A 26,440-nucleotide genomic window follows, 5' to 3' on the forward strand; every position below is an offset into this window, starting at 1 on the left:
GTCAGGTCATCCTTTATTTGTTGATCTGCCAATTTAGTTTTGGTCTTACACCTCGCAATCTCACTTATAAAAAGTCCCCTCGTAAATGTCTTCATGGCATCCCATACCGTTGTGGCCTCAGTACTCCCTTCGTTCATTTGGAAGAAGTGCTCTAGCTCTTTGGTTATGCCACCCATGTCCACCACTTTAAGCCACGTCGGGTGTAGACGCCAACCTCCCCTCTGACCCCGAGCAGATCTCACCAGAAGCGTGACCACCATAGGACCATGATCCGAGAGAGTCCTCTGTAGGTATTCCACCTCCCCCACCATCCCGTCCATAGCGGTATCCCCCAAAGCCAGGTCTATTCTCGACAGTGTTCCATGTGTTGCCGAATGACATGAAAAAGTCCTCTTACCCTCATTTCGTACTCTCCACAGATCTACCAGCCCAAGTTCCCCTACATACTTGCCAAAGGCAGTCATCCTGTCCTGTCCAGCTTCCGTACCTGCCGGTCGTACTTTATCCCAAAAATCATTCATAGTGTTATTAACATCTCCCATAATCAACAATGGAGTCTCCCCCCATCTGCCCGTCAGTTCCAGTACTGCTTGTAGTTTCTTTTTAGAGTAAGGTGGAGGGATATATAAAGCCACTAAAATCATTTTGTGTCCGAACCATCTGCAAGCAATCCATACATACTGCCCTTCACTGTCTACATGCACTTCCAGCTCTTCATAATGTGTGTTTTTGTGTATTAGGACTGACACCCCCCTGGAGTACGAGGAATAAGTAGAATGATATGTCTTTAGCATCCAGGCTCTTGACAACCAGTGCATAGTGTCTCTAGTGAGATGTGTCTCCTGCAAGCACGCGATCATAGGTTCACAGGATTTGATATGATTCAGAACAGCCGCCCTCTTAACCTTATCAGATATACCACGTACATTCCAACTTAACATCCGAACAGTACGGTTACTCATTGTGCATTAGAAAGAACAATCCATCATCATCAAGTAACATCATTACATTGTGGTCCCAATCATACCCGGTCAAACAGCATGAAAACCCCCATCTCCCTACAAATCCGCCCCACCCACCTCCCCCCATCCCTCTCCGCTTCCCCTCCCCCCACCCTTCCCCTTTTGCAGTTGTCACTCTCTCCCCAACGTGAGAGTGGGAGCTCAAAGAACCTGAGCAACTTCTCAGTATTCCGCACTTCAACATGCGTCGTGTCCTCCTCCATCATTGGCAGCCTCTCCGCCATATTGTCAACAGTATGCATAGTCCCGAACCATTAGTCAAACAATTAACCATAATACGTAGATCCCAGTGGGGAGTTCTCCCCCTCCTCTGCGCTCCTATTTCGCAGAGTAAAGCAGCGCCACAACCCTGTCCAGTGATCAGTCTAGCAGGGTCATGTGGTCATATTGCCATTATCTTCTCTCAATTTGCTCCGGTTGCGCTCCAACCACGAAGCAGCCTCAACCGGTGACGGGAAAAAAATGACCTTTCCAAAAGCTTCCACTCTTAATTTAGCAGGATAAATTGTAGAGTATTTCAAATGCAAAGAGCGGAGCTGTTTTTTCACTTCGCCATACCGCAGTCGCAACTTTTGCACCTCGGCTGAGTAATCCGGGTATATTTCGATTCGTTTGCCCTCCAGGTTAAGATCTGTCAACTTTGCAGCCTTTCGTAAGATAGTGTCCCTGTCTCTGCAATTCAGGATTCTGGCTAGCATCGTGCGAGGTCCATCTTCCGGCACTGGGGGTCTCATGGGTACGCGATGGGCACGCTCCACCGCAAACACTCTCGACAAGTTATCAGCACCAAACTTGTCCAGCAGCCAGGTTTCAATAAAGGTTGTGGGGTCAGCACCCTCAGCTCTCTCAGGGATGCCCACAATGCGCAAATTGTTCCTACGTGACCGGTTCTCCAGGTCATCATTTTTATTGGCTACTACCGTGATCCTCTGAGTGTGCTGTTGTGTCTTTTGCACTGAGGTTAAGTGATCTTCTGTTACACCAACTCTGTCCTCCACCTCAGTTAATCTGGCTGTAACTTTCTGCATAGATGCTTTTATGCCTCCCATTTCTTCTTTCAAGCAATTCACTTGCTTTGTTAGAGCAGTTAAGGCAGTCTTGCAGTATAAGACAGCTTGGAATACATCCCGCAGGGTGGGCTCTGCTACATCTGCACTTTCAGCTAACTGCACAGTGTCACCATCCCCCTCTTCCTCCTGCTCCAGCTCTGCATTCAGCACAGGCATCTCCTCATCGTCTTCCTCCTCATCTCTGTGCTTCTCACTCTCTCCATTTCCTTCTTCATCTGTCTCTATGCCCTTCACATACCTGTTCAGCCGGGCTGAGACTTCCAGCCTCTGTGCAAAGGCTGTGTTTCTTCTTCCCGCCTCCTCCTCTCTCTCAGCACCAACTTGGACTGAGGCACTGCTGCAGGCTCCGGCATCTTTCTGCCTTTTGCGGCCCATGTCTGTCTCTCTGAGTCTGGCAGAAGCTCACCCCTGACTCCTGGGACCTTCAGACATCTAATCCTGGTAAAGGAATTAGCTGGTTCGGGCTCTGTGCAGGATAATTGAGGCTAATGGTGGCAGAGAAGCACAGCCACCCGACTTCTCACATCAAGAGCTAGGCCCCGCCCCTTTCTCCTCATACCTTTCTAACCGCACATTCATCGTCTCCCACACCACCTTCTCATCCCACCCTCTCTATGTTGGAGTCCCACAAGGCTCTGTTTTAGGACCCCTACTCTTCTCAATCTATACACTTGGTCTGGGGAAACTGCTAAAGTCCCACGGATTCCAGTACCACCTTTATGCTGATGATACTCAGAGCTACCTCTCTGGCCCAGCGACACTGTCCAGAATCCCAGAGTGTCTACCAGCCATATCCTCTCACTTCCTCAAGCTCAATGTGGACAAATCTGAACTCATCATCTTTCCTCCATCTCACAGATCTTCCTTACCCGACCTAGCTATAACCTGCCGGTATAGCTGATCGATCTTGGAAAGCCCTGGACATTTCTTAGATCGCTGGTCTCCCGCTGGCCCTCACGCATCGCTGCGTGTGACAGGCGGGAGACCACCGATCAGCTGGTAACTAAGGTAAACGCAGGGTTTCTAAGCACCGTTCGGTGCCTAGAAACCCTCTGTATACCTTAGTTACCAGCGCGCTGATGCAGGGAGCTGGTAACTAAGGTACACATCGGGTTTCTAAGGGATGCCGGGCGCTCAGCGTCGCTGGTGAAGCTGTCTGTTTGACAGCTCACCAGCGATCACATAGCGACTCACCAGTGATCCTAACACGTTGATATTGTTGTCGGGATCGCTGGTAAGTCGCTATGTGTGACGGTACCTTAAGCCCGAAAGGGCAGGGTCCTCTCCCCTCTGTATCAGTCTGTCATTGTTAAGTTTGTTTCCTGTAAGTGATATCTGTAATTTGTATGTAACCCCTTCTCATGTACAGCACCATGGAATCAATGGTGCTATATAAATAAAAATTTTAGTCTTTTTTACACGATTCTGCCAAGCATGATTTACCATCGCAGCTGTGGGGACCATTGTGTGAGTTGGTTGACTAAGAAAGCCCCCTACCTTTATTTAACAACCTAGATGCCACTGTTACTATAGGTTGAGGCATCAAAGGGGTTAGTTAAAGTTAACAGCTAGGATCAAATACATTGACTGCTCAGTTCCTGAAGGAACCCCTCAGTGATCCTGCTGGAATGGCGCCAGGACTGGAGGGGTATAGATGCTATTATTTTACTTTGTGAAAATGTAGCAAGGTGGCCCGGGGTGGTAGTCCCAGCTGAGTCAACTAAGCCACCATCAGTGTACACCCTGGCACTTTGTTCAGAAATGGACAGGACAGATGCAACCCCAGACACAGCTGCAGTCCAGCAGGGAAAAAGTTTTAATGAAAGAGATGAACAAAGTGCAATATCAACTTCCTGCTCTCTCCCTAAGGATGTCCACGGCCATACCCACAGCCACGGTGGCCGAAAGAGGAGGTAATCCATATGCCGGAATCTAGATGCTTGAAGTCCCTTCGATGGGGTACCTACGTAGTCCTGGTGCCCGTTTCGCTGCCCAAAGGTCTGGGGGCAGCACCCTTTCCCCTCCTGGGGTCTGGCAAGGCTCTCAGCCTGGGCAGATGTGCTGGGCTCTGATCTGGAAGCAGGAGGTTCCTGCTCCCTTGAGGCTGCTGGCTCCGCCCACCAAATTAACCTTTTACTTTCCCTGCTCTACATATACAGGAATACACAATACATGGACACATTAACATATGGCTGTACATTGCTTGTACACACATTTCACAGTACAGGCACAACAAAACATAAATAAACCGGTACACTGTCCGGGTACCGCATAAAGCACACGGGGCCAAGACATAGGAGAGAGAGAAGACGATTACATTCTCCGCCACCTCCTTACAGAAACATAGTGATTGAGAAGGGTTGGTCGGAGTAGAGGACAACTCCATAAATAGTTTAAGGCCATGATGTATTAAGGTATTTATGCCAGAATTCTGTCCTTAATGTGCAGGACATGGACGGGGCGCGGCTACTCACATCATGATACGCTATGCCACTCTAATGCGTAACTTACTCCAGAAGTGTACCCCAGTTACTAATTGGAGTACATTTCTGGCTACGGTGCACGCTGGTTCTCAGATGCACCTAATTCATTAAGCGTCGTACTCTACTTAATGAGTAAGACGCATTGCAGTCCATCAAGCCCTTTCATTAAAACCAATGTGCATAACTCCAGTCTTAATGATTGTGATTCTAAATGTACAAAGAGAAACCCGAACTGAATAAAAAATAAAGGCACCAATAAAAAAGTATAACCAAAAACTTGCTTACTAGCAAATTACTTATATAAACTACTAGCTGAAGAGCCCGGCGTTGCCTGGGCATAGTAACCAACTGTGGTTAGTTATTGCAAATTATAATGATTATATTGCACATAAAAACATTTCACATCATATATTCAACACTACAGATTTGCAACACAAATTAACTAGACGATTACCCAAGTATTGATAGTATTTTATTTTCAACTCATTCAAGAGCCTTTATATCTAACCCTATCCTGTGTGATAATGTCTGCTGAGCTGTGTACCTAATCCTCTCCTGTGTGATACTTTCTGCTGACCTGTGTATCTAATCCTATCGTGTGTTACTGACTGCTCAGCTGTGTATCTAATCCTATCCTGTGTGATACTGACTGCTGAGCTGCGTATCTAATCCTCTCCTGTGTGATACTGCTGAGCTGTGTATCTAATCCTATCCTGTGTGATACTGACTTCTGAGCCGTGTATGTAATCCTATCCTGTGTGATACTGCTGAGCTGTGTATCTAATCCTATCCTGTGTGATACTGACTGCTGAGCCGTGTATCTAATCCTATCCTGTGTGATACTGACTGCTGAGCCATGTATCTAATCGTATCCTGTGTGATACTGACTGCTGAGCCATGTATCTAATCCTATCCTGTGTGCTACTGACTGCTGAGCTGTGTATCTAATCCTATCCTGTGTGATACTGCTGAGCTGTGTATCTAATCCTATCCTGTGTGATACTGACTGCTGAGCCGTGTATGTAATCCTATCCTTTGTGATACTGTCTGCTGAGTCGTGTATCTATTCCTATCCTTTGTGATACTGACTGCTGAGCCGTGAATCTAATTCTATCCTCTGTGATACTGCAGAGCCGTGTATCTAATCCTATCCTGTGTGATACTGTCTGCTGAGTCGTGTATCTATTCCTATCCTGTGTGATACTGACTGCTGAGCCATGTATCTAATCCTATCCTGTGTGATACTGACTGCTGAGCTGTGTATCTAATCCTATCCTGTGTGACACTGTCTGCTGAGCCGTGTATCTAATACTATTCTGTGATACTGTGTGCTGAGCTGCGTATCTAATCCTATCCTGTGTGATACTGACTGCTGAGCCGTGTATCTAATCCTATCCTGTGTGATACTGACTGCTGAGCCATGTATCTAATCCTATCCTGTGTGTTACTGACTGCTGAGCTGTGTATCTAATCCTATCCTGTGTGATACTGACTGCTGAGCCGTGTATCTAATCCTATTCTGTGTGACACTGTCTGCTGAGCTGTGTATCTAATATTATTCTGTGATACTGTGTGCTGAGCTGCGTATCTAATCCTATCCTGTGATACTGACTGCTGAGCCATGTATCTAATCGTATCCTGTGTGATACTGACTGCTGAGCCATGTATCTAATCCTATCCTGTGTGCTACTGACTGCTGAGCCGTGTATCTAGTCCTATCCTGTGTGATGCTAGGCTACCCCTGCAGTCTGTGTCAGAGGGTGGTCTGAGTTGGCACAGTAATAAATTGTGTTATTTCATCTTTACAGAAGGACGATAAAACCATAGAAATGATAAGAATAATAGGCAAAGTTTTTTGGTGAATTGAAATGCGCGGGGTTAAAATTTTGCCTCACAACATAGCCTATGACGCTCTCGGGGTCCAGACGTGTGACTGTGCAAAATTTTGTGGTTGGAGCTGCGATGGGGCAGATGCCAATCCCGGACATACACACATACATACACACACACATTGAGCTTTATATATTAGATTAAAGGGAATCTGCCAGCAGGTTTTTGCTATGCAATCTGAAAGCAGCATAATTTAGGGCAAGAGAGCCTGATTCAAGCAATATATCACTTACTGGACTGCTTGGTGCAGTTTTGATATAATCCCGGTTTTATCTGTTGTAGATGTGTCAGTGGTCAGAATACTGAGCCCTGCATAACCCCTCCCCCACTGCTGATATGCAGCTTCCTGTGTACACTGTACTGTGTTAGCAAACTGCCAATCAGTGGTGCGGGAGGGGTTACGCCGATTATCTGGACTAGCCTGCATGTGAGACCTAGTCAGGCAGTGATATTCTCCTGCTGATAAAACATTGTGTTGAAACATCCCACAGCCTAATAAATTATACATAATTTGATTCAGGTTCTCTGCCGCTACATTATGCTGCTCTCAGATTAAATAACAAAACTTGTTTTTACTCTGTGACCTCTGTTCCTGCAGTGTTCAATTCTTTTAGGCATGTATAAAAATGCAGTAGCCCGGACCTCTAAAAAGGTGCTAGAATAGAGGCCAGACGGAGTCCAGAGTAACTACCTGCCTCATTGTATTAAATGGAAATGTTGGGGTTCATCCGAGTCACATTTCTGACAGATTTGGATGGAACCCCCCTCTATTGTAAGTGCTTAGTGTAGTTCCGAGTGCGATCCAACAGAACGTCACATTACACTTGATCGATGTTATGCTATGGGACCGTGCACTTGTCCGATTTTTTTTCCTTGGAATTTGTTCGGGGGGAAAAAAATTTGCAGCATACACGATTTGCATGCGTAAATCAGATCATACTCAGGCTCCTAAGGATCACCAAATGTTAAGGCTGGGTTCATACTGCGTTATGGCAGTCTGTTAGACTGCGTTACACCGCGGCATAATGCGGTGTAACGCAGTCCGTTAGTGCTGCCATTAACCCCTATTATCGGGCGCACTGCCAACGCATGCCGTTATCGGCTAGCGATGTGCGGTCATTCAGTGACGGAGCCTCGGACGCGGGCTGCAGCGTCTGAGGCTCCGTCACCGCTAGCGCAGGTGAAGCATTTGCACTAGCGATATAGCATAATGCGATCGCGTTATGCCATATAGCGTTAAGCAGCCGTCAGCGCTATGCGATTATCGGGCTGCCTAACGCAGTATGAACCTGGCCTAACCACAAGAAATACTAGGAAAATCTGCTTTCTAAGAGTCCATTGGCGATCCTCTCTTCTGGGCTCTGCCATGTGCCCAAACAATAGAACAATAGTTTACGATCACATATAGGCTATTACCGCACACAGAAAAAAGTTAAACTGTATGGCCCATTCTCGACTCTTATTCCTTTGGAACATGAATCTGGAGCTAAAATAGCATTTTAGTAGTGAAAATGTAATTTTATTTTATGGTCCAATTGTGTAAAATTCAGTGAAACACATTTGGTGTCAACATGCTCACTATACCTCTAAATTCATTGTAGGGTACAGCGTTTTTTTTTAAATGGGGTCATTTTGGGGGTTTCTGCTTTTCTGGTATGTCAGGTGTTCTGCTGACGTGACATGGCACCCCAAAGCATTCCAGCAAAGTTTGCAGTTAAAATTGTCACTCCTTCCCTTCTGAGCTGTGCAGTGTGCCCAAAGAGTATTCTCTGGCCACATACTGACGATTTGCCCAACGAGTCGTCTCAGACCACTTATGAGATATCAATGTATTCAAGAGTAATTGCACCGCAAATTGGGAGATACATTTTTTTATGTTACCGTTGTAAAAATGAAAAATTTGGGGACTACTTCAGCATCATACTTGGAAAAAAAAGTCATGTCATAAAATTCTCTGAAGTGCCTGTGGGTTCAAGACACTCACCCCACCCATAGATTAATTCACAGTGAGGTGAAGTTTCTATGAATTGGGTCATCTGGTCTGGGGGTAAACTTGACATATAGGCCCCTCAATATCACTTCAAATGCGCAATTGGTCCCATATAAAAAACAGGGTTTGGAAATGAAAAATTGCTGCTAAACTTTGAACCCTTATAAAACAGTTAAACAAAAATTAATAATTTAAAATAACACTTATTTAAAGTAGAAGTATGGTAAATGTTATTCCATTTTTGTGTGGTATGGCTCAAAAGGGCAACAATATTCAAAATTCAAACTAAGAATTTTTCATCAAATTTATTATTTTTTTTTTTATATATAAATGCCAATCATATTTACCATGAGCATAAACTACAATTAGTCCAGTAAAAAATCATAGCATAAAATGGCACATGTTAGTTTATAAATTTTGACCCGGTTAGGAAGGTGAAAAAGAAGGGGTTAAAGGTTTATTCCCAATATATGTGATAACTTTCAAGTGGAGCAGACTCCACAATACAAACTGTTCACATTATTAACCCCTTCACCCCCAAGGGTGGTTTGCACGTTCATGACCGGGCCAATTTTTACAATTCTGACCACTGTCCCTTTATGAGGTCATAACTCTGGAACGCTTCCATGGATACCGGTGATTCTGACACTGTTTTCTCGTGACATATTGTACTTCATGATAGTGGTAAAATTTCATTCAAATAACTTGCGTTTATTTGTGAAAAAAACGGAAATTTGGCGAAAATTTTGAAAATTTCGCAATTTTCCAACTTTGAATTTTTATGCCCTTAAATCACAGAGATACAGCACACAAAAAACTTGATAACTAACATTTCCCACATGTTTACTTTACATCAGCACAATTTTGGAACCAAAATTTTTTTTTGTTAGGAAGTTAAGGGTTAAAAATTGACCAGCGATTTCTCATTTTTTGCAACACCATTTTATTTTTACGGACCACATCACATTTGAAGCCACTTTGAGGGGTCTATATGATAGAAAATACCCAAACGTGACACCATTCTAAAAACTGCACCCCTCAAGGTGCTCAAAACCACATTCAAGAAGTTTATTAACCCTTTAGGTGCGTCACAGGAATTTTTTTGAATATTTAAAAAAAAAAAATGAACATCTAACTTTTTTTCACAAAAAAAATACTTCAGGTTCAATTTTTGTTTATTTTACCAAGGGTAACAGGAGAAATTGGACTGCAAAAGTTATTGTGCAATTTGTCCTGAGTACGCTGATACCTGATATGTGGGGGGAACGACTGTTTCGGCGCATGACAGAGCTCGGAATGGAAGGAGCGCCGTTTGACTTTTTCAATGCAAAATTGGCTGGAATTCAGATCGGACGCCATGTCACGTTTGGAGAGCCCCTGATGTACCTAAACAGTGGAAACCCCCCAAAAGTGACCCCATTTTGGAAACTAGACCCCCCAAGGAACTTATCTAGATATGTGGTGAGAACTTTGAACCCACAAGGGCTTCACAGAAGTTTATAACATACAGCGGTACAATTAAAAAATCATATTTTTTCCACAAAAATGATCTTTTCACCCCCAATTTTTATTTTTCCAAGGGTAACAGGACCCTAAAAGTTATTGTGCAATTTGTCCTGAGTACGCTGATACCCCACATGTGGGGGTAAACCACTATTTGGGCGCATGGCAGGGCTCGGAAGGGAAGCAGCGCCATTTGACGTTTTTGGCTGGAATTGAGATCGGACACCATGTCGCGATTGGAAAACCCCTGATGTACCAAAACAGTGGAAACCCCCCACAAATGACATTTTATAAACTAGACCCCCCACGGAACTTATCTAGATGTGTGGTGAGCACTTTGAACCCCCAAGGGCTTCACAGAAGTTTATAATGCCCGGGCATGAAAATAAAAAAATTGTATTTTTTCCACAAACATGATCAATTAGTCCCCAATTTTTTTTATTTTCCCAAGGGTAACAGGAGAAATTGAACCCCAAAAGTTGTCCAATTTGTCCTGAGTACGCTGACACCCCATATGTGGGAGAAAACTACTGTATGGATACACGTCGGGGCTCGGAAGGGAAGTAGTGACGTTTTGGAATGCAGACTTTGATGGAATGGTCTGCGGGTGTCATGTGCGTTTGGAGAGCCTATGATGTACCTAAACTATTGAAACTCCCCACAAGTGACCCCATTTTGGACACTAGACCCCCCACGGAACTTATCTAGATGTGTGGTGAGCACTTTGAACCCCCAAGTGCTTCACAGAAGTTTATAACGCTCGGACGTGAAAATAAAAAAATCATTTTTTTCCACAAAAATGATATTTTTGCCCACAATTTTTTATTTTCCTAAGGGTAACAGGAGAAATTGGACCCCAAAAGTTGTTTTGCAATTTGTCCTGAGTAGGCTGATACCCTACATGTGGGGGTAAAACACTGTTTGGGCGCATGGCAGAGCTTGGAAGGGAAGGAGCACCATTTGACTTTTTCAACTCAGAATTGGCTGGAACTGAGATCAGACGCCATGTTGCATATAGAGAGCCCCTGATGTGCCCAAACAGTGGAAACCCCCCAATTCTAACTCCAACCCTAACGCCAACACACCCCTAACCCTAATCTCAGCCCTAACCCTAGCCCTGGACCTAACCCTAATGGGAAAATGGAAATAAATACATTTTCTTTTAAGTTTATTATTTTTCCCTAACTAAGGCTGGTTTCACATTTGCGTTTTTTAGCGCTGGAAAAAAACGCATACGTGCGCATGCGATTTTTCCCCTATATTTAACATGGGTGCGCATACCTGCGCGCTGGCATGCGCACGTATGCGATTTTCATGCGCTGCGTTTTTTTGGGGTGTGCGTTGGTATTTTCCAGACGCAGCATGTTGCATTTTTTGGCCCTGGAAAAAAGCGCATGTGCACGTATGCGCACGTTTTGCGCTAAAAATGGCCATTATAGCCTATGGATGCGCATACGTGCGCACTGGCATGCGCATGTATGCTTTTTTTTAGCTCTGCGTTTTTTGGGTGGTGTCCACTTGTTATCCTAGTTATAATCTTCTAAAGTCAAAAAAAAAAAGTCTATATAAAGGAGGTGCCTGCCAAAACTCTGCCACTACTACACTGACAGATTGGAGAGCAGACAGTCAACCAAGAACCCATTATATCAGCGAAGAATGTGAGTATATTACATTATATGCCTGTCCTTTTAAATTATGTATGTACTAATGATTTTTATTATTTTTACATGCAGTATGTCTTCAGAATCCGAGTATTCCCCATCGCGGCAGGAATTGGCGCAAGCAGACCGTGAGGTGATTATTTTCGTGCATCTGGTAAGTATATCTGCTGCTTCTCCAAATCTCTTACGTTTTTTTCAACTTTTTTAAGACATCGTCATCATCATCTGCGGACGGGACTAGTGAGGGCGAAGAGCAGGAGCAGCGAAGCCAAGTCCCGGTGGTGATACGGAATGTAAGTATCAAATGATTTGTAATGTTCTTTATTTTTTATCTTCTATTTTTACTCTTTTTTTATGTTTCTTTTTTTGTAACTTTTTATTCAATTTAAATTTGATTATTCTAATGAATGTGTTTTGTCTAGGTTCCACAACGGGATGAAGACGTCTACCTGGATAATGAGCAGCTCATCAGCCTGGTCCAGGAGCGTTCGCCGTTGTGGGACAGCCGTGACCGGCTGTACAAGGACAATGTGGTGACCCGGCGGCTATGGAATGAGGTGGCCGCAGCGTTGATGGATGGCTGGGACAGCGCCACAGCATCCTCCAAAAAGGCGTTTAGTGAGTATTTCCCTGCTCTGTATTGTGCCGCAGTGACTGTTGTCCTTGACGGCACTGTTGGGTTTCGTGCTAGGCATATTCTAGCAGGAAACCCAACAGTGTCATCGGGGTCTACAGTGACTGCTTTGAGTATTGTATTGCTACATTGTGCCTCAGTGACTGTTGTCCTTGACGGCACTGTTGGGTTTCGTGCTAGGTGTATTCTAGCAGGAAACCCAACAGTGTCATCGGGGTCTACAGTGACTGCTTTGAGTATTGTATTGCTACATTGTGCCGCAGTGACTGTTGTCCTTGACGGCACTGTTGGGTTTCTTGCTAGGTGTATTCTAGCAGGAAACCCAACAGTGTCATCGGGGTCTACAGTGACTGCTTTGAGTATTGTATTGCTACATTGTGCCGCAGTGACTGTTGTCCTTGACGGCACTGTTGGGTTTCGTGCTAGGTGTATTCTAGCAGGAAACCCAACAGTGTCATCGGGGTCTACAGTGACTGCTTTGAGTATTGTATTGCTACATTGTGCCGCAGTGACTGTTGTCCTTGACGGCACTGTTGGGTTTCGTGCTAGGTGTATTCTAGCAGGAAACCCAACAGTGTCATCGGGGTCTACAGTGACTGCTTTGAGTATTGTATTGCTACATTGTGCCGCAGTGACTGTTGTCCTTGACGGCACTGTTGGGTTTCGTGCTAGGTGTATTCTAGCAGGAAACCCAACAGTGTCATCGGGGTCTACAGTGACTGCTTTGAGTATTGTATTGCTACATTGTGCCGCAGTGACTGTTGTCCTTGACAGCACTGTTTTTTTTTTATCAACAGTGGACAAAGTCCGAACACGTTGGCGTTCGATCAAGGACCGCTTCAACAGTGATGTTCGTGCTGAGGGCCAGGTTCGCAGTGGATCTGCGTCAAGGACCAGAACTAGATACCGTCACTATCACGCGTTGCAGTTCCTAAGACCGGTCCTTGCCACGAGATCGTAAGTATTATAAATTTTGGGTTTTTATTTTTATTAATCTGTGTTTTTCTAATCCACAGCTGATGCTTCTTGTAAAGGCATGGTAGTAATGATTTTCCTTTCTTCCACAGCACCTGGAGCAGCACCCTGCAACCTGGCCCTGGAGCGGTCCTTCCTCGGACGTCCTCTGACCCGTCCCAGCCATCCGACAGCCAGGAAGCACCTTGCAGGTCAACCACACACACAGCTGGTGACCAGGAAGCTGGGCCATCAGGTGTTCCCCTGTCCCAGGTCTCTGCCACTGGTTATGCGGGCACTACCCGCCAGCGGCAGAGGGCCTTGGACAGGAATGTCTTGCCCGAGTTTATGCATTTGAGCGAGACATTTAATTCCAGCCTCAAGTCACTGTCCGACAGAGTTGAAAGCGGTTTTGCACTCATGGAACGTGGTTTTAACCACTTTGAACACCGCTTCAATTCTGTAGAACAGCGCCTTGACCGTCTGGAGGCTGACCTCAACAGACCAGCACACCATTTTTTTAGTAAGATTGAAAAGGGCATGGCGGAACACCTTAGTCCTGATCAACAGCTGAATGTGCTGCAGGCCTGCAACAATGCTTTCTTGCAGGCTATGCAGCATAATCGGTACGGTCAGCAGTCAGTGGTGTCCTTTCCACCTGTGCCACCATTGACTCGCTTCACCTCACTACCGACTTGTGCTGCATACCACTGCACGGACACCTCTATTCAAAGCCAGGACACCCACCGTTACACCACCACAAGTCTGAGTGCAGCTGGTCACTTCACCGACACCACCATGGCAAGCGCTGCTCCTGTCTGGAGCACCACCGCCACTCCCATGCATGCGTGGAGCTCAGCCACCACTAGGCAAACATGGAACAGCCCTGCCGCTACAACAACATGTAGTAGCCCTGCCACCACCACTCTGCAAACCTGGACCATCACTGCCGCCACCAGTCCTCCTGCAAGGACGAGCACTGACAACGAAGAGCAGCAGCAGCCACCTCAGCAGCAGCAGCCACCTCAGCAGCAGCAGCCACCTCAGCAGCAGCAGCCACCTCAGCAGCAGCAGCCACCTCAGCAGCAGCAGCAGCCACCTCAGCAGCAGCAGCAGCCACCTCAGCAGCAGCAGCAGCCACCTCAGCAGCAGCAGCAGCAGCCACCTCAGCAGCAGCAGCCACCTCAGCAGCAGCAGCCACCTCAGCAGCAGCCGCCACCTCAGCAGCAGCAGCCGCCACCTCAGCAGCAGCAGCCGCCACCTCAGCAGCAGCAGCCATACCAGCAGACGGGGGACCTACATTCCATATTTGCCCCTAGTTCAAGGCGAAATCAATCAAGGCGGGCATTGGGCCAAAGTCGGTCCAGGCACACAAGCCTACGGCGACATGCCATTACAACTAATGTACCTGAACAGATTTCCTCTCCTCCAAGTGTTCCTAGTTTAATTCCCTTAACTGGACTACCTTCCCCCACAAGTTTTGTTGCCCCTTCCCCTCAAACACCGTCTTCAACTGCAAGTGTTGCATATTCCCTGCACACCCCCAAATTGAAACCATCTGCCCCCAAACGCCGTAAAAAATAATTTTTAGGTTTATTTTTGTGATAAAAAATAAATTTACATTTGTGGTTCACCATTGCTAAGTTTCATTAATGTTGTTTGCGCCGCTCACACACACTGATGGGTAAATACATGTTAAAAACCAACCCAAGGCCTAGTATAGTCATATGTGAAATAACACGGACTAGTATAGTCATACCAAGGCCTAGTGTAATAACTCGAGTTTTACCAACTTGGATCTGGTTTCATGAAAAACAAACTGTTGAAACTTGTCTTAAAAATAAGTTTCTTTCTAGTTTCACCAGTTTGTTTTTTGTGAAACAAGATGCTAGTTGTTAAAAATCGAGTTATTACAGTAGGCCTTGGTATGACTATACTAGGCCGTGGTATTTCACATATTACTATACTACTAGCCCCAAGGCCTACTATACTCATATTTGAAATACCACGGCCTAGTATAGTCATTCCAAGGCCTAGTGTAATAACTCTAGTTTTACCAACTAGAATCTATTTTCATGAAAGACAAACTGTTGAAACTTGTCAAGTTTCACCCGTTTGTTTTTCTTGAAACAAGATACTAGTTGGCCAAAATCGAGTAGGCCTTGTTATGACTATACTAGGCCGTGGTATTTCACATATGACTATACTAGTAGGCCCAAGGCCTACTATAGTCATATTTGAAATACCACGGCCTAGTATAGTCATTCCAAGGCCTAGTGTAATAACTTGTAATGGAGCAGATTACATTCATCCACTCAATGCTGACTTGTATTCCCCATGGACTTTCATTGGGGTTGGGTTTTGAGGGTTGTGTTTTGAGAAAATCACATACTTTGTTTTAAACTAGTTGCACAATTTTCTCTTGAAAAAAAATGGTTTCCTGATTCATGGCCTGCAGCTTTGCTCATTCCAATATATTTCACGCAGACTAGCAATGCTGCATTTTAACTCATATGTGTATTTACCTGCCCAGGTGTGTGAACATAAAAAAATTCAGTTATACATGGGAAGTTTTTTAATTAATTGGAGTTTAAAAAATATAGTGCACTCAGTAATGGTATCAAATAAGGATTTTTATTACCATAAACAAACAACAACATTACACCATTTCATCTTGCCAGTGCACCCGTCCTACATCAGAAATAAAGTAGGCCGCAAATTTGTCCCTCATTTGGCCAACTTCAACGGATGACCTGAGAGTGTGCTGAGTGAATTCAGGCAATGGGTTAGGAGCATCATCGTCCAGTTCAAAGGTCGGGTGCTCTTTAGCCATCACAAAGTTATGTAGAACCACACAGGCCTTCACCACCTCATCGACTGTTTCAAGTTTAAGATTAATGGCCGTGCCCAGAATTCGCCATCTGGAAACAAGAATCCCAAAAGCACACTCGACAGTTCTTCTGGCCCTGGTCAGCCTGTAATTAAATATTTTTTTGGTGTGGTCCAAGTCCCGGCTGGAGTAGGGTTTCAGTAAGTTTCCGCACATTTGAAAAGCCTCATCGCCAACCATTACAAAGGGCAGTGGCGGAGCTTCGGTGTGAGGAAGAGGCCGTGGCATAGGGAAATTAAATTGGTTGCCATACAACCTCCGGCCCATGTCTGAGTTTTTAAAAGCCTGTGAGTCATTACCACGGCCAAATGCTCCAATGTCCACTGCTACAAACATACATCCGGCATCCGCAATCGCAATGAGTACTATTGAAAAGTACTTTTTGTAATTATAGTACTCAGATCCCGTTCTTTGGGGTTTGATGATCCGTATGTGTTTCCCATCAACAGCTCCCAAACAGTTGGGAAAATTGCATACTGTCCAGAATTTGTCAGCAATTTCCATCCACTTTTCAGCGGTGGGCAGGGGCATAAATTCTGGGCAAAGAACATTCCAGAGAGCCCGGCAGGTGTCAGCAACAATTCCAGACAAGGTAGAGATTCCAATACGGTACTGGAAGTGTAGTGAAGATAGGGTTTCTCCAGTCGCCAGGAATCTGTGAACAGACAAAGAAGTAAAATTAATATTTATGTATATTATTTTTAAAAACTATAAAATAAAATATTAGTACATTCACGAAAACTAATTACCCAAGGTTTTGAATACTAAATTTAAAAAAAAAACATCAGACCACACCCCTTGGTTTTTAAAACATACCGTAATGTCACCAGTAGCCGTTCCTCAGGAGGAATCGCACGACGGAGCTGTGTGTCCTGTCTCCGGATGGATTGTTGGACACGAGCAAGCAAATCCATGAAACTTTCGTGGGACATCCGGATATAATCTGTAAATTTCTCCGGGTTTGCCCGTAGCTCGCTGTAGAGGGTGTGGTAAGCCCCACGGCTCTCCCGGAGTTAAACAATCGGATGTATCCACATACGCCGCCGTCTTCGCTGCCTCTCTCTCTTCCTTTGTTCATGGCAAGCAACTGCATACGCCTGAGCCATCGCGATGTCCAAATCCAAGTTGAAGTGAAAACTCTTCCAGCGCAGATCCATGGTCACGAGAAGAATCAAGCAAATGTGAAGAATACTGTAGACAGGGTCTATATATTAACATACCACACCCACAATGAAGTCCCATTGGTCTTGTGTGTTGTTGAATGGTTGTTTTTTCATTTTTGTGGGGTTTTTCCAAAATCTGTAAAAAAACGCTAACGCACAAAAAACGCATACAAACGCGCAAAAACGCTGCGTTTTTTTCCTGCATGCGCATAAAAATGCTTGAAAAAAACGCAGCGTTTGTATGCATTTGTATGCGTTTTTTTAATGCGTTTTTTTGCGGGAAAAACGCGCTGCAAAAAAAAGCAAGTGTGAAACTAGCCTAAGGGGGTGATAACGGGGGGTTTGATTTACTATTTATGGCGGTTTTTATGGTTGGCGGCTGTCGCACGCTAAAAGACGCTTTTTATTGTAAAAATAGTTTTTGCATCAGCACATATTGAGAGCTATAATTTTTCCATATTTTGACCCACCGAGTCATGTGAGGTCTTATTTTTTGCGGGACGAGTTGACGTTTTTATTGTTACCATTTTCGGGCACGTGACATTTTTTGATCGCTTTTTATTCCGATTTTTGGGATGCAGAATGGACAAAAACCAGTGTTTCATGAATTTCTTTTGGGGGGGGTGCGTTTACACCATTCCGCGTGCGGTAAAATTGATAAGGCGGTTTTATTCTTTGGGTCAGTACAGTTACAGCGATACCTCATTTAGGTAATTTTTTTTTGTTTTGGTGGTTTTATGCAATGAAAACTATTTTATATAAAAAATTATTTTTGCATCGCTTTATTCTGCGAGCTATAACTTTTTTATTTTTTCGCTGATGATGCTGTATGGCGGCTCGTTTTTTGTGGGAAAAGATAACGTTTTCAGTGGTACCATGGATATTTATATGCGTCTTTTTGATCGCGCGTTATTACACTTTTTGTTTGGCAGTATGATAAATCATTATTTTTTGCTTCGTTTTTTATTTTTATTTTTTAAGGGGTTTGCTAAAGGGGTTAACTAATGGAACAGTTTTATAGGGCGGGTCGTTACGGACGCGGCGATACCTAATATGTGTACTTTTATTGTTTTTTTTTTTTTATTTCCAAAAAATGGATTTATTGGGGGAATATTTTTTATTTTTTATTTTTTTACTTTATTACTTAGTCCCAGGTGGGACTTCACTGTCCTGTGACAGATCGCTGATCTGTCACATCACAGATCACTGTGACAGATGAGGAATCTGTCACAGGCACTACTGCAGACTTCCTCATGCCTGCGCTTTGCAAGCACTGAGGAAGCCAGCTCCCTGCAGGCCCCCGTCGCCATCTTGGATTCGTGGGCCTGTAGGGAAAGAAACCCCCGCAGCAGCGCTGCACATTGCGCTGCTGTGGGGGACTCAGGGAAGCACGGAGGGAGCCCCCTCCCTGCCGATGCTTCCCTTTAACCCCTGGTACACCGCGATCATGTTTGATTGCGGTGTGCAAGGGGTTAACGTGTCGGGGTGGTCCGTGACCGCCCCTGACACATTGTGCTGGGTGTCAGCTGTGATAATCAGCTGACTCCCGGCCGCGATCAGCGGCGCTCACCACGTGGGCGCCGCTGATCGCGCTAGATGTACTATCCCGTCCATGGGCATAGGGGCCCGGGTCCCATGGACGGGATAGTACGTCTGATGTCAGAAAGGGGTTAAATAGATTTTTTAGCCCTGATAAGGCTTGTTTAGTTACAATGAAAATTTACTTTCTTCTGAGACTAAACATTGCCACCTGTTCACATGGGCCAATAAATACACCATTTTTGTATGTATTTTTTTTTTTTAAGTACTGCCCTCTTTTTTTTGCCTACTTCTGTGCCATTGCTAAGTGGGTTGCAGTCTGCGTGCTGGAACTTTTCCTACGCTCCTCATTTTGTTTATCCCATATCACCCTGCGAGTGGCAAGACATATAGTGTCAATGGAAATAACTTCCAACCGCATTGTCCCTCAGCAAGATGTGCTTACAAAAAAAGCAAAGGTTCTTAGCACATAAGTTGGCCAATTCATGTGTGCCCATCAACCATGTCAAGGTGCTGCTTCTCTGATGGGTCCTATCATAACCCTTCACTATCCTACTGTACATGCCACTTTCGGGCTAAAAAGCCTACAATAATGGCCAAACATGCCTCTCCTGGGCTATAAGACAACAATTTGAATGGGCAAGTAGAATTGGCTCAGAACACCTGCAGGTCCATGGGAGGAGAGCAGTGCCAGAGCAGAGGGAGTCACACCCTCCAAAATAGCTGTACAGAAAAACGTGACCAGCACCTCCTGGATGGGTGCAAGCTATAGTGACTTACTCTTCATTCTTGCAACCTATAGAGGGAAGAGTTCTCATAGAAGTGCCTCAACCGACCTCATGGCAATACCGATAATCCACACAATTGTCTCTGATATAAGATGCTGTTTTGGGCAGAATCTTTACCAGTTTATCTACATCTGTGATTATTAACGATAGTTTTTAGACTTCATTCCACACTTTTCTAGATCATGCTGGATATCAATACCGTATATATTAATATTGCGTGTTTTTATTTAAACATTTGTTCACCATACAATTAAAAATATAATCCTTCGTAGAACGTGTCTTTTACAATTTTGTACCACTAGAGGTCTCTTGTTGTACTTTAACTAGTGGCTTCAAATAAGCTGCATGTAGTACCAAACGTCACCACTAGGGTGGAATTCAGAAACCTCAGCTGCTTGTAAACAAGGGACGCCTTGACTTTCACAATCATCGTCTTTCTTCATTGCTTCTTAGGCTATGTCCCCACTGTCAGTAATCGGCAGCACTTTGAACACAGCACATGTTCGCTGCGTCAAAAGCGCTGACGGCTTTGAAACGCAGGTGATTCTGCATGTGTTCATAGAACCGTGCGGAATCACTGCGTCCCATAAATTGGACGGGTGAAATTTTTCTTGCAGAGGCTCGCATCTCCACAGGATAAATAGACATGCTGTGGTCTGGAAAGACGCGCTGCATGTCAGTCTCCACAGGTGAGCCACGCGTGTTGGAGTTGGAGCATGCATAGTGAACATGGGATGTTTTTGAAACCCCATCCACTATGCTGTAACATCTGGCGGCTAATAAATAAAAAATTCCAGAAAACAAGGGGTTAAAATTGATACCACAAATAAAGTCAATCAAAGGTATGCACAGCCCCCTGAGGAATCCCACGCGAAACATGCGTTGGGGCTGCACGGTGTGACCATTTACGTGGATCTATCTGGGTGAGATTCTTTCCTAAGTATTGCACTTTTATTCTGAGGTCCATTTTGGGTATATATGCAATGGCAATATGCTGTGAGTTTTTCTAGTGCACCCAGAGTGGTATCTGATAACTTTTTATTTGTGTCTAGTATTTTGGTAAAATTGCAAGCGTAATTGTTACTGAATAATATGATCTCAATATCCCCGATCGATATATTAATGTAATTGTGTCCGACTTTGTCTTATGTCCTTTACATTGTTAGTTTGTCTATACAATATTTTATTATGTAATAATATTCATGAATATATTTAATAAATTTAATACATTTCATATTTAAAGGTGTCTTGTACTCCTTGTTTTCTGTTTTGTTTGCAACATCTGGCGGCTGCAGATATACGCAGCATCAAACCCGCAGCGTTAACTGACTGTAGGAACATACCCTTATTATTTCATTACATGGAGACCACCGATATACATGTGGGTGAGCAGGAGATAAATCACCAGGGTGTCCTTAGTAAGATGCTGTTGTGCTTGTTGCGTTTGAGACAAATTTTAGATCATTTGGCACCAAAAGTATTTTGGCCTCGGAGGGAAGAAAAGATCATGATTCTAGGACTTCTGATTTGGGGTACAACATATTCATTGTTCTTATTCGGATTGTGGAGAATTCCTAATTTCATTGACATCCATCTGGAATAAAAATGGAAACGGAATTTAGAAAACCTTTAGAGCAGCAACTTTCAAGAGACACGCTCTGCTGGCACAAGGGGCACACACATCTGGTACAAGGGGCACACACATCTGGTACAAGGGGCACACACAGCTGGTACAAGGGGCACACTCAGCTGGTACAAGGGGCACACTCAGCTGGTACAAGGGGCACACTCAGCTGGTACAAGGGGCACACACATCTGGTACAAGGGGCACACACATCTGGTACAAGGGGCACACTCAGCTGGTACAAGGGGCACACTCATCTGGTACAAGGGGCACACTCATCTGGTACAAGGGGCACACTCATCTGGTACAAGGGGCGCACAGCTGGTACAAGGGGCGCACAGCTGGTACAAGGGGCGCTCATCTGGTACAAGGGGCACACTCATCTGGTACAAGGGGCACACTCATCTGGTACAAGGGGCACACTCATCTGGTACAAGGGGCGCACAGCTGGTACAAGGGGCGCACAGCTGGTACAAGGGGCGCTCATCTGGTACAAGGGGCACACTCATCTGGTACAAGGGGCACACTCATCTGGTACAAGGGGCACACTCATCTGGTACAAGGGGCATGCACATCTGGTACAAGGGGCACGCACAGCTGATGCAAAGGGGCACACTCAGCTGGTAGAAGGGGCACTCTTCTGGTGCAAGGGGCATACTCTGCTGATACAAGATGAATTCTCTGTTAGAACAAGGGAAATGCTCTGCAACACAAGTAGAATTCTCTGCTGGTACAAGGAGCATGCTCTGCTGGTATTTGGGAAGTGGTGTGCTGGTATATGGGGAATGCTCTATTTGTACAAGGGTCATGCTCTGCTGGTACAGCGGTATGGCACAGAAAGAAAGCAATACAGTTGTGTGAAAAAGTGTTTGCCCCCTTCCTTATTTCCTATTCTTTTGCTTGTTTGCGATAACTGGCAATGAGTCTTTTACAACGCTCTGGAGGAATTTTGGCTCACTCATCTTTGCAGAATTATTGTAATTCAGCCACATTGGAGGGGCTCCGAGCATGAACCACCTTTTTAAGGTCACCCCATAGCATCTCAATCGGATTAAGGTTAGGACTTTGACTAGGCCACTCCAACATCTTAATTTTGTTTTTCTTAAGCCATTCAGAGGAGGAATTGCTGGTGTGCTTTGGGTCATTGTCCTGCTGCATAACCCAGGTGCGCTTCAATTTGAGATCATGAACAGATGGTTGGACATTCTCCTTCAGGACTTTTTGGTAGACAGCAGAATTCATAGTTCCATTTACCACAGCAAGTTTTCCAGGTCCTGATGCAGCAAAACTGCCCCAGACCATCACACTACCCCCACCATATCACCATATTTTACTGTTGGTATGATGTTTCTTTTCTGAAATGCTGTGTTACTTCAACACCATATGTAATGGGACATACATCTTCCAAAAAGTTCAACTTTTGTTTTGTCAGTCCACAGAGTATTCTCCCAAACGTCTTGGGGATCATCAAGTTGTTTTCTGGCAAACCTGAGAAGAGCCTTTATGTTCCTATTGTTCAGCAGTGGTTTTAATCTTGGAACTCTGCCATGCAGGACATTTTTGTCCAGTCTCTTGCTTAGGCCATGTCCCCACCTTCAGTATTAGGTCAGTATTTTATATCGGTATATGGAAGCCAAAAAGTTATAAACTAGAGACCTGTTCTTCATTCTTCATTTTTTATTCATTTATTTTCTTTTTTTTTGCCATATTTTACCATACAATGCATCATATGTTTAGTTCCAACCTAATATTCAATGTCATCAAATATTTGACTATTCATAGCAATGCCATCTTGTGACCAGTTCAGACAACACAGCGGCGTCCTTATTCTCTCATTTCTCATGCTTACATGTTCCTCCCAATGCAGTTGGTGGGGTGGAATGCATGATTGCATTGTGCCTTGGAGGTCTCCATCCTGTGTCAACACGTTTCCATGTCACATTCACCTGACCGTGATGTTGTGGACCATGTGACACGGGTGGGTGGCGATCTTCTGGGATCCTCCATGTAAGCATGCGTCGCCAATCACCCCAGCCACCTCCCATTGGTTTAAACAGTATTTATAAACTTGCCAGACATAAGATGACTCCATCCTGTTACAAAGGTCCGCCGAAATGCGCATCGGGGCAGGTGCATATCGTATATGCAGCAAATGATACAGATTTATGCCACAGGCTCAGGTATATGCTCTTTTTCATTCAACCTATTTGGCATATATTGTGTACATGTAGTTGTTACCTCTCAAACATCTGATTACCATGTCTCATAGTTGCTTCCCTACACAGGGATTATTTATACACACAGTTCTATATAGCCCATTACCACTTGCACTTTAGTACAGTATATACCGTGTGGGCCATTTATATGGATACACCTAAATAAAATGGGAATGGTTGGTGATATCAACTTCCTATTTGTGGCACATTAGTATATGGGAGGGGGGAAACTTTTCAAAATGGGTCGTGACCATGGCAGCCATTTTGAAGTCAGCCATTTTGGATCCAACTTTATTTTTTCCAATGGAAAGAGGGTCATGTGACACATCAAACTTATTGAGAATTTCACAAGAAAAACAATGGTGTGCTTGTTTTTAACATAACATTATTTAGTTTTAATTTTCACAAGGGTAACGGGAGAAAGTGGAGCATACAATTTGTTGTCCAATTTCCCCGGAGTACACAGATACCCCATATGTGGTGGAAAACTACTGTTTAGGCACAAGGCAGGGCTTGGAAGGGAAGGCGGACCATTTTACTTTTGGAATGGAAAATTGGCTAGAATAGATAGTGGACGCCATGTCATATTTACAGAGCCCCTTGTGTCCAAACAGTGGAAACCTACCACAGGTGACCCCATTTTGGAAACTACACTAGTCAAGGAATTTATTTTGAAGTGTGGTGAGCACCTTGAACCCACAAGTATGTCACAAAATTTTAAAACATTGGACCATGAAAATTAAAAATTTTCTCTGAAAATGTTGTTTTAGCCTGTTTTTATGCCTTTTTAAGGGGGCTTTACACATAGCGATATCGCTAGCAATATCGCTAAAGCGTCACCGATTTTATGACGCAGCAGCGATATTGCTAGCAATATCGCTACATGTGATACTTACCTCCGACCGGCTCCCCCGCTGGTTATCGCTGATCGCGCGAGAACGTCCTGGGCTGTTTCTCGTCGGCAGCTTCCTGCTGTCGCCGACAAGTGACGCATGGGCGGAGGACATCATCATCGCCGCGTCTGACAGGTAAGTAACGACCGCTGCTGCGTCGCTGCATCGCCGGTCAGATCTGCCTGTTTGGCAGCTCACTAGCGACCATTTAGCGATGCACCAGCGATCCCAATCGGGTCATATCGTGGTCAGGATCGCTGGTGCATCGCTAAATGTAACTGGGCCCTTAGAACGGTAACAGGAGAAAATGGACCACATAAGTTGTTGTGCAATTTCTACTGAGTACAGGGATGCCCCATGTGTGCTCAAACTCTTGTTTGGGCAAATGGCAGGACTTGGAAGGGAAGGAGAGCTATTTGACTCTTGGAGAACAAGTTTTTGTAGAATCGTTTGCGGACTCAATTTGGAAATTACACCCCTCTGGAAATGTATCTAGGTGTGTTGAATATTTTGCTATCAATGGATGTTGCTAAGTGAAAATGCAAATATGCATTGTAGTTTCCAACTTGTTATTCTGAATATAAGCACCCACATATTAAGTGGGCTCTTGTCGCTACAGTAATGCAAAACATGTGGCTGCTAACTGCGGATTACGCACTATGCGGGGCTAAGGAAGACGTGGCCATTTGGATTTGGGCGCGTAGATTTTCCTGGATTTCTTTTTCCATAGCCTTTGTGCTGCCAGTAATATGGACACCCTCTATATTTGTTAACAGATGAAGGACCTGAGAGAGGATTTGATTTTTTTTTTTTGAAGGCCGAATAGAAACTTTTATTGGTGACATTTTGGATCACATTTATCCTGTGCCCGTCCCTGAGCACTTCCATCTAAATCTGCAAAATATGTGATTCTGATGAAACTCGCGAGCGATTCATTCCAACTTTTAAGAGATGCACAAACCGGTGATGGCCGCACTTTTATGCACACCTAAAAAGATGGACACCACTTTTCCACAATGCCTGCATATGCCTCATTATAGGGAATCTACCGCTGGGAGTTTTCCTTCTAAGTGTAGCGCTTAAGATAAATGTGTGATGAGGCAGAATGAAGAAATCAACTGATTTTATTTATTTTTTACACCATTTTTCTTGCAGTATATGTGATTAGGCAATGATTCTCTTGGTCAGTATGATTACGATATTCGATTGACTTTTTTTTTACTGCTGTCACACACACACATCAAAGACGCATTTTTTTTCATTTCACACACAAAAAACTTTTTGCATATCTAAAAGTTGAGTTATAATTTTCCTATATTTCTGCCATTAAAGTCATGTTATGACTTGAATTTTGCAGGTGCAAATGATGTTTTTGGGTACCATTTTCAGGAACATAACACTTTTTGATCGCATTCTATTACAGTTTTTGAAAAGGCAGAATGAACAAAAACTAGCAATTTTTTTTTCTTCTTTTTGTATATATCATTCACCGCGTGGTAAAGTTGATAAGGCAGCTTTATTCTTCATGTCACTAGAGTTACAGAGATACCACATTTATATCAATTGTTTTTGTTTTGTCGCTTCTAGACAATCAAACCCATTTTATTGAAAAATATTGTTTTTGCATCGCTATATTCTGAGCTATAATTTTTTTCCTTTTGCACTAACAGAGCTGTATGGCGGCTTGTTTTTCGAGGGACAAGATGACATTTTCAGCAGTACATTTTTAATTTACATTTTTTTTTTATCATGTTTTATTCCATTTTTTTTCCAGCGGTATAATGAAAAGCTATAGATTTTTGCAGCGTTCACTGTAGGGGTTAGCTAGTGTGACAGTTTTATAGATTGGGTCCTTCTGTTTTTTATAAAAATATATGTATTTATTGGTGTAATGCTTTGTTCTTCATTTTGTGTTTTTGTAATAATTTTTTCAATCTTAACTTTTCTTTTTTTTTACTTAGTCCCTCTATAGGACATTAATTTTTTTTATTACTCTAATCAGTTTCCTCATGCATTGCAATGCACCAGCACTGCAATGCACGAGTCCTGTGATATTTCAAAGGCAGATCGCCCGTTACATTCAGCCTATGGCTGGGTCTAACAGGCCACCGTTCCTGACA

The 26,440-nt window shown here is 44.1% G+C and overlaps 2 protein-coding genes across 2 annotated transcripts in view; both read left to right on the plus strand.

Moving 5' to 3' along the window:
- Window positions 1-26,440, plus strand: part of LOC141080480 (uncharacterized) — a 150,350-nt gene that overhangs the window by 40,224 nt on the left and 83,686 nt on the right. The gene's annotated exons all lie outside the window — the stretch shown is intronic.
- On the plus strand, window positions 12,897-14,840 carry LOC141080478 (uncharacterized). Its single transcript, XM_073565726.1, has 2 exons — window positions 12,897-13,210; window positions 13,321-14,840. The coding sequence occupies exon 2, from the start codon at window positions 13,556-13,558 to the stop codon at window positions 14,789-14,791; it is 1,236 nt and encodes a 411-aa protein (XP_073421827.1). The 5' UTR covers window positions 12,897-13,210; window positions 13,321-13,555; the 3' UTR covers window positions 14,792-14,840.

This window comes from Dendrobates tinctorius, unplaced genomic scaffold (genome assembly GCF_039654945.1).
Source record: "Dendrobates tinctorius isolate UK_male_01 unplaced genomic scaffold, ASM3965494v1 ptg000016l, whole genome shotgun sequence".
NCBI lineage: Eukaryota > Metazoa > Chordata > Amphibia > Anura > Dendrobatidae > Dendrobates > Dendrobates tinctorius.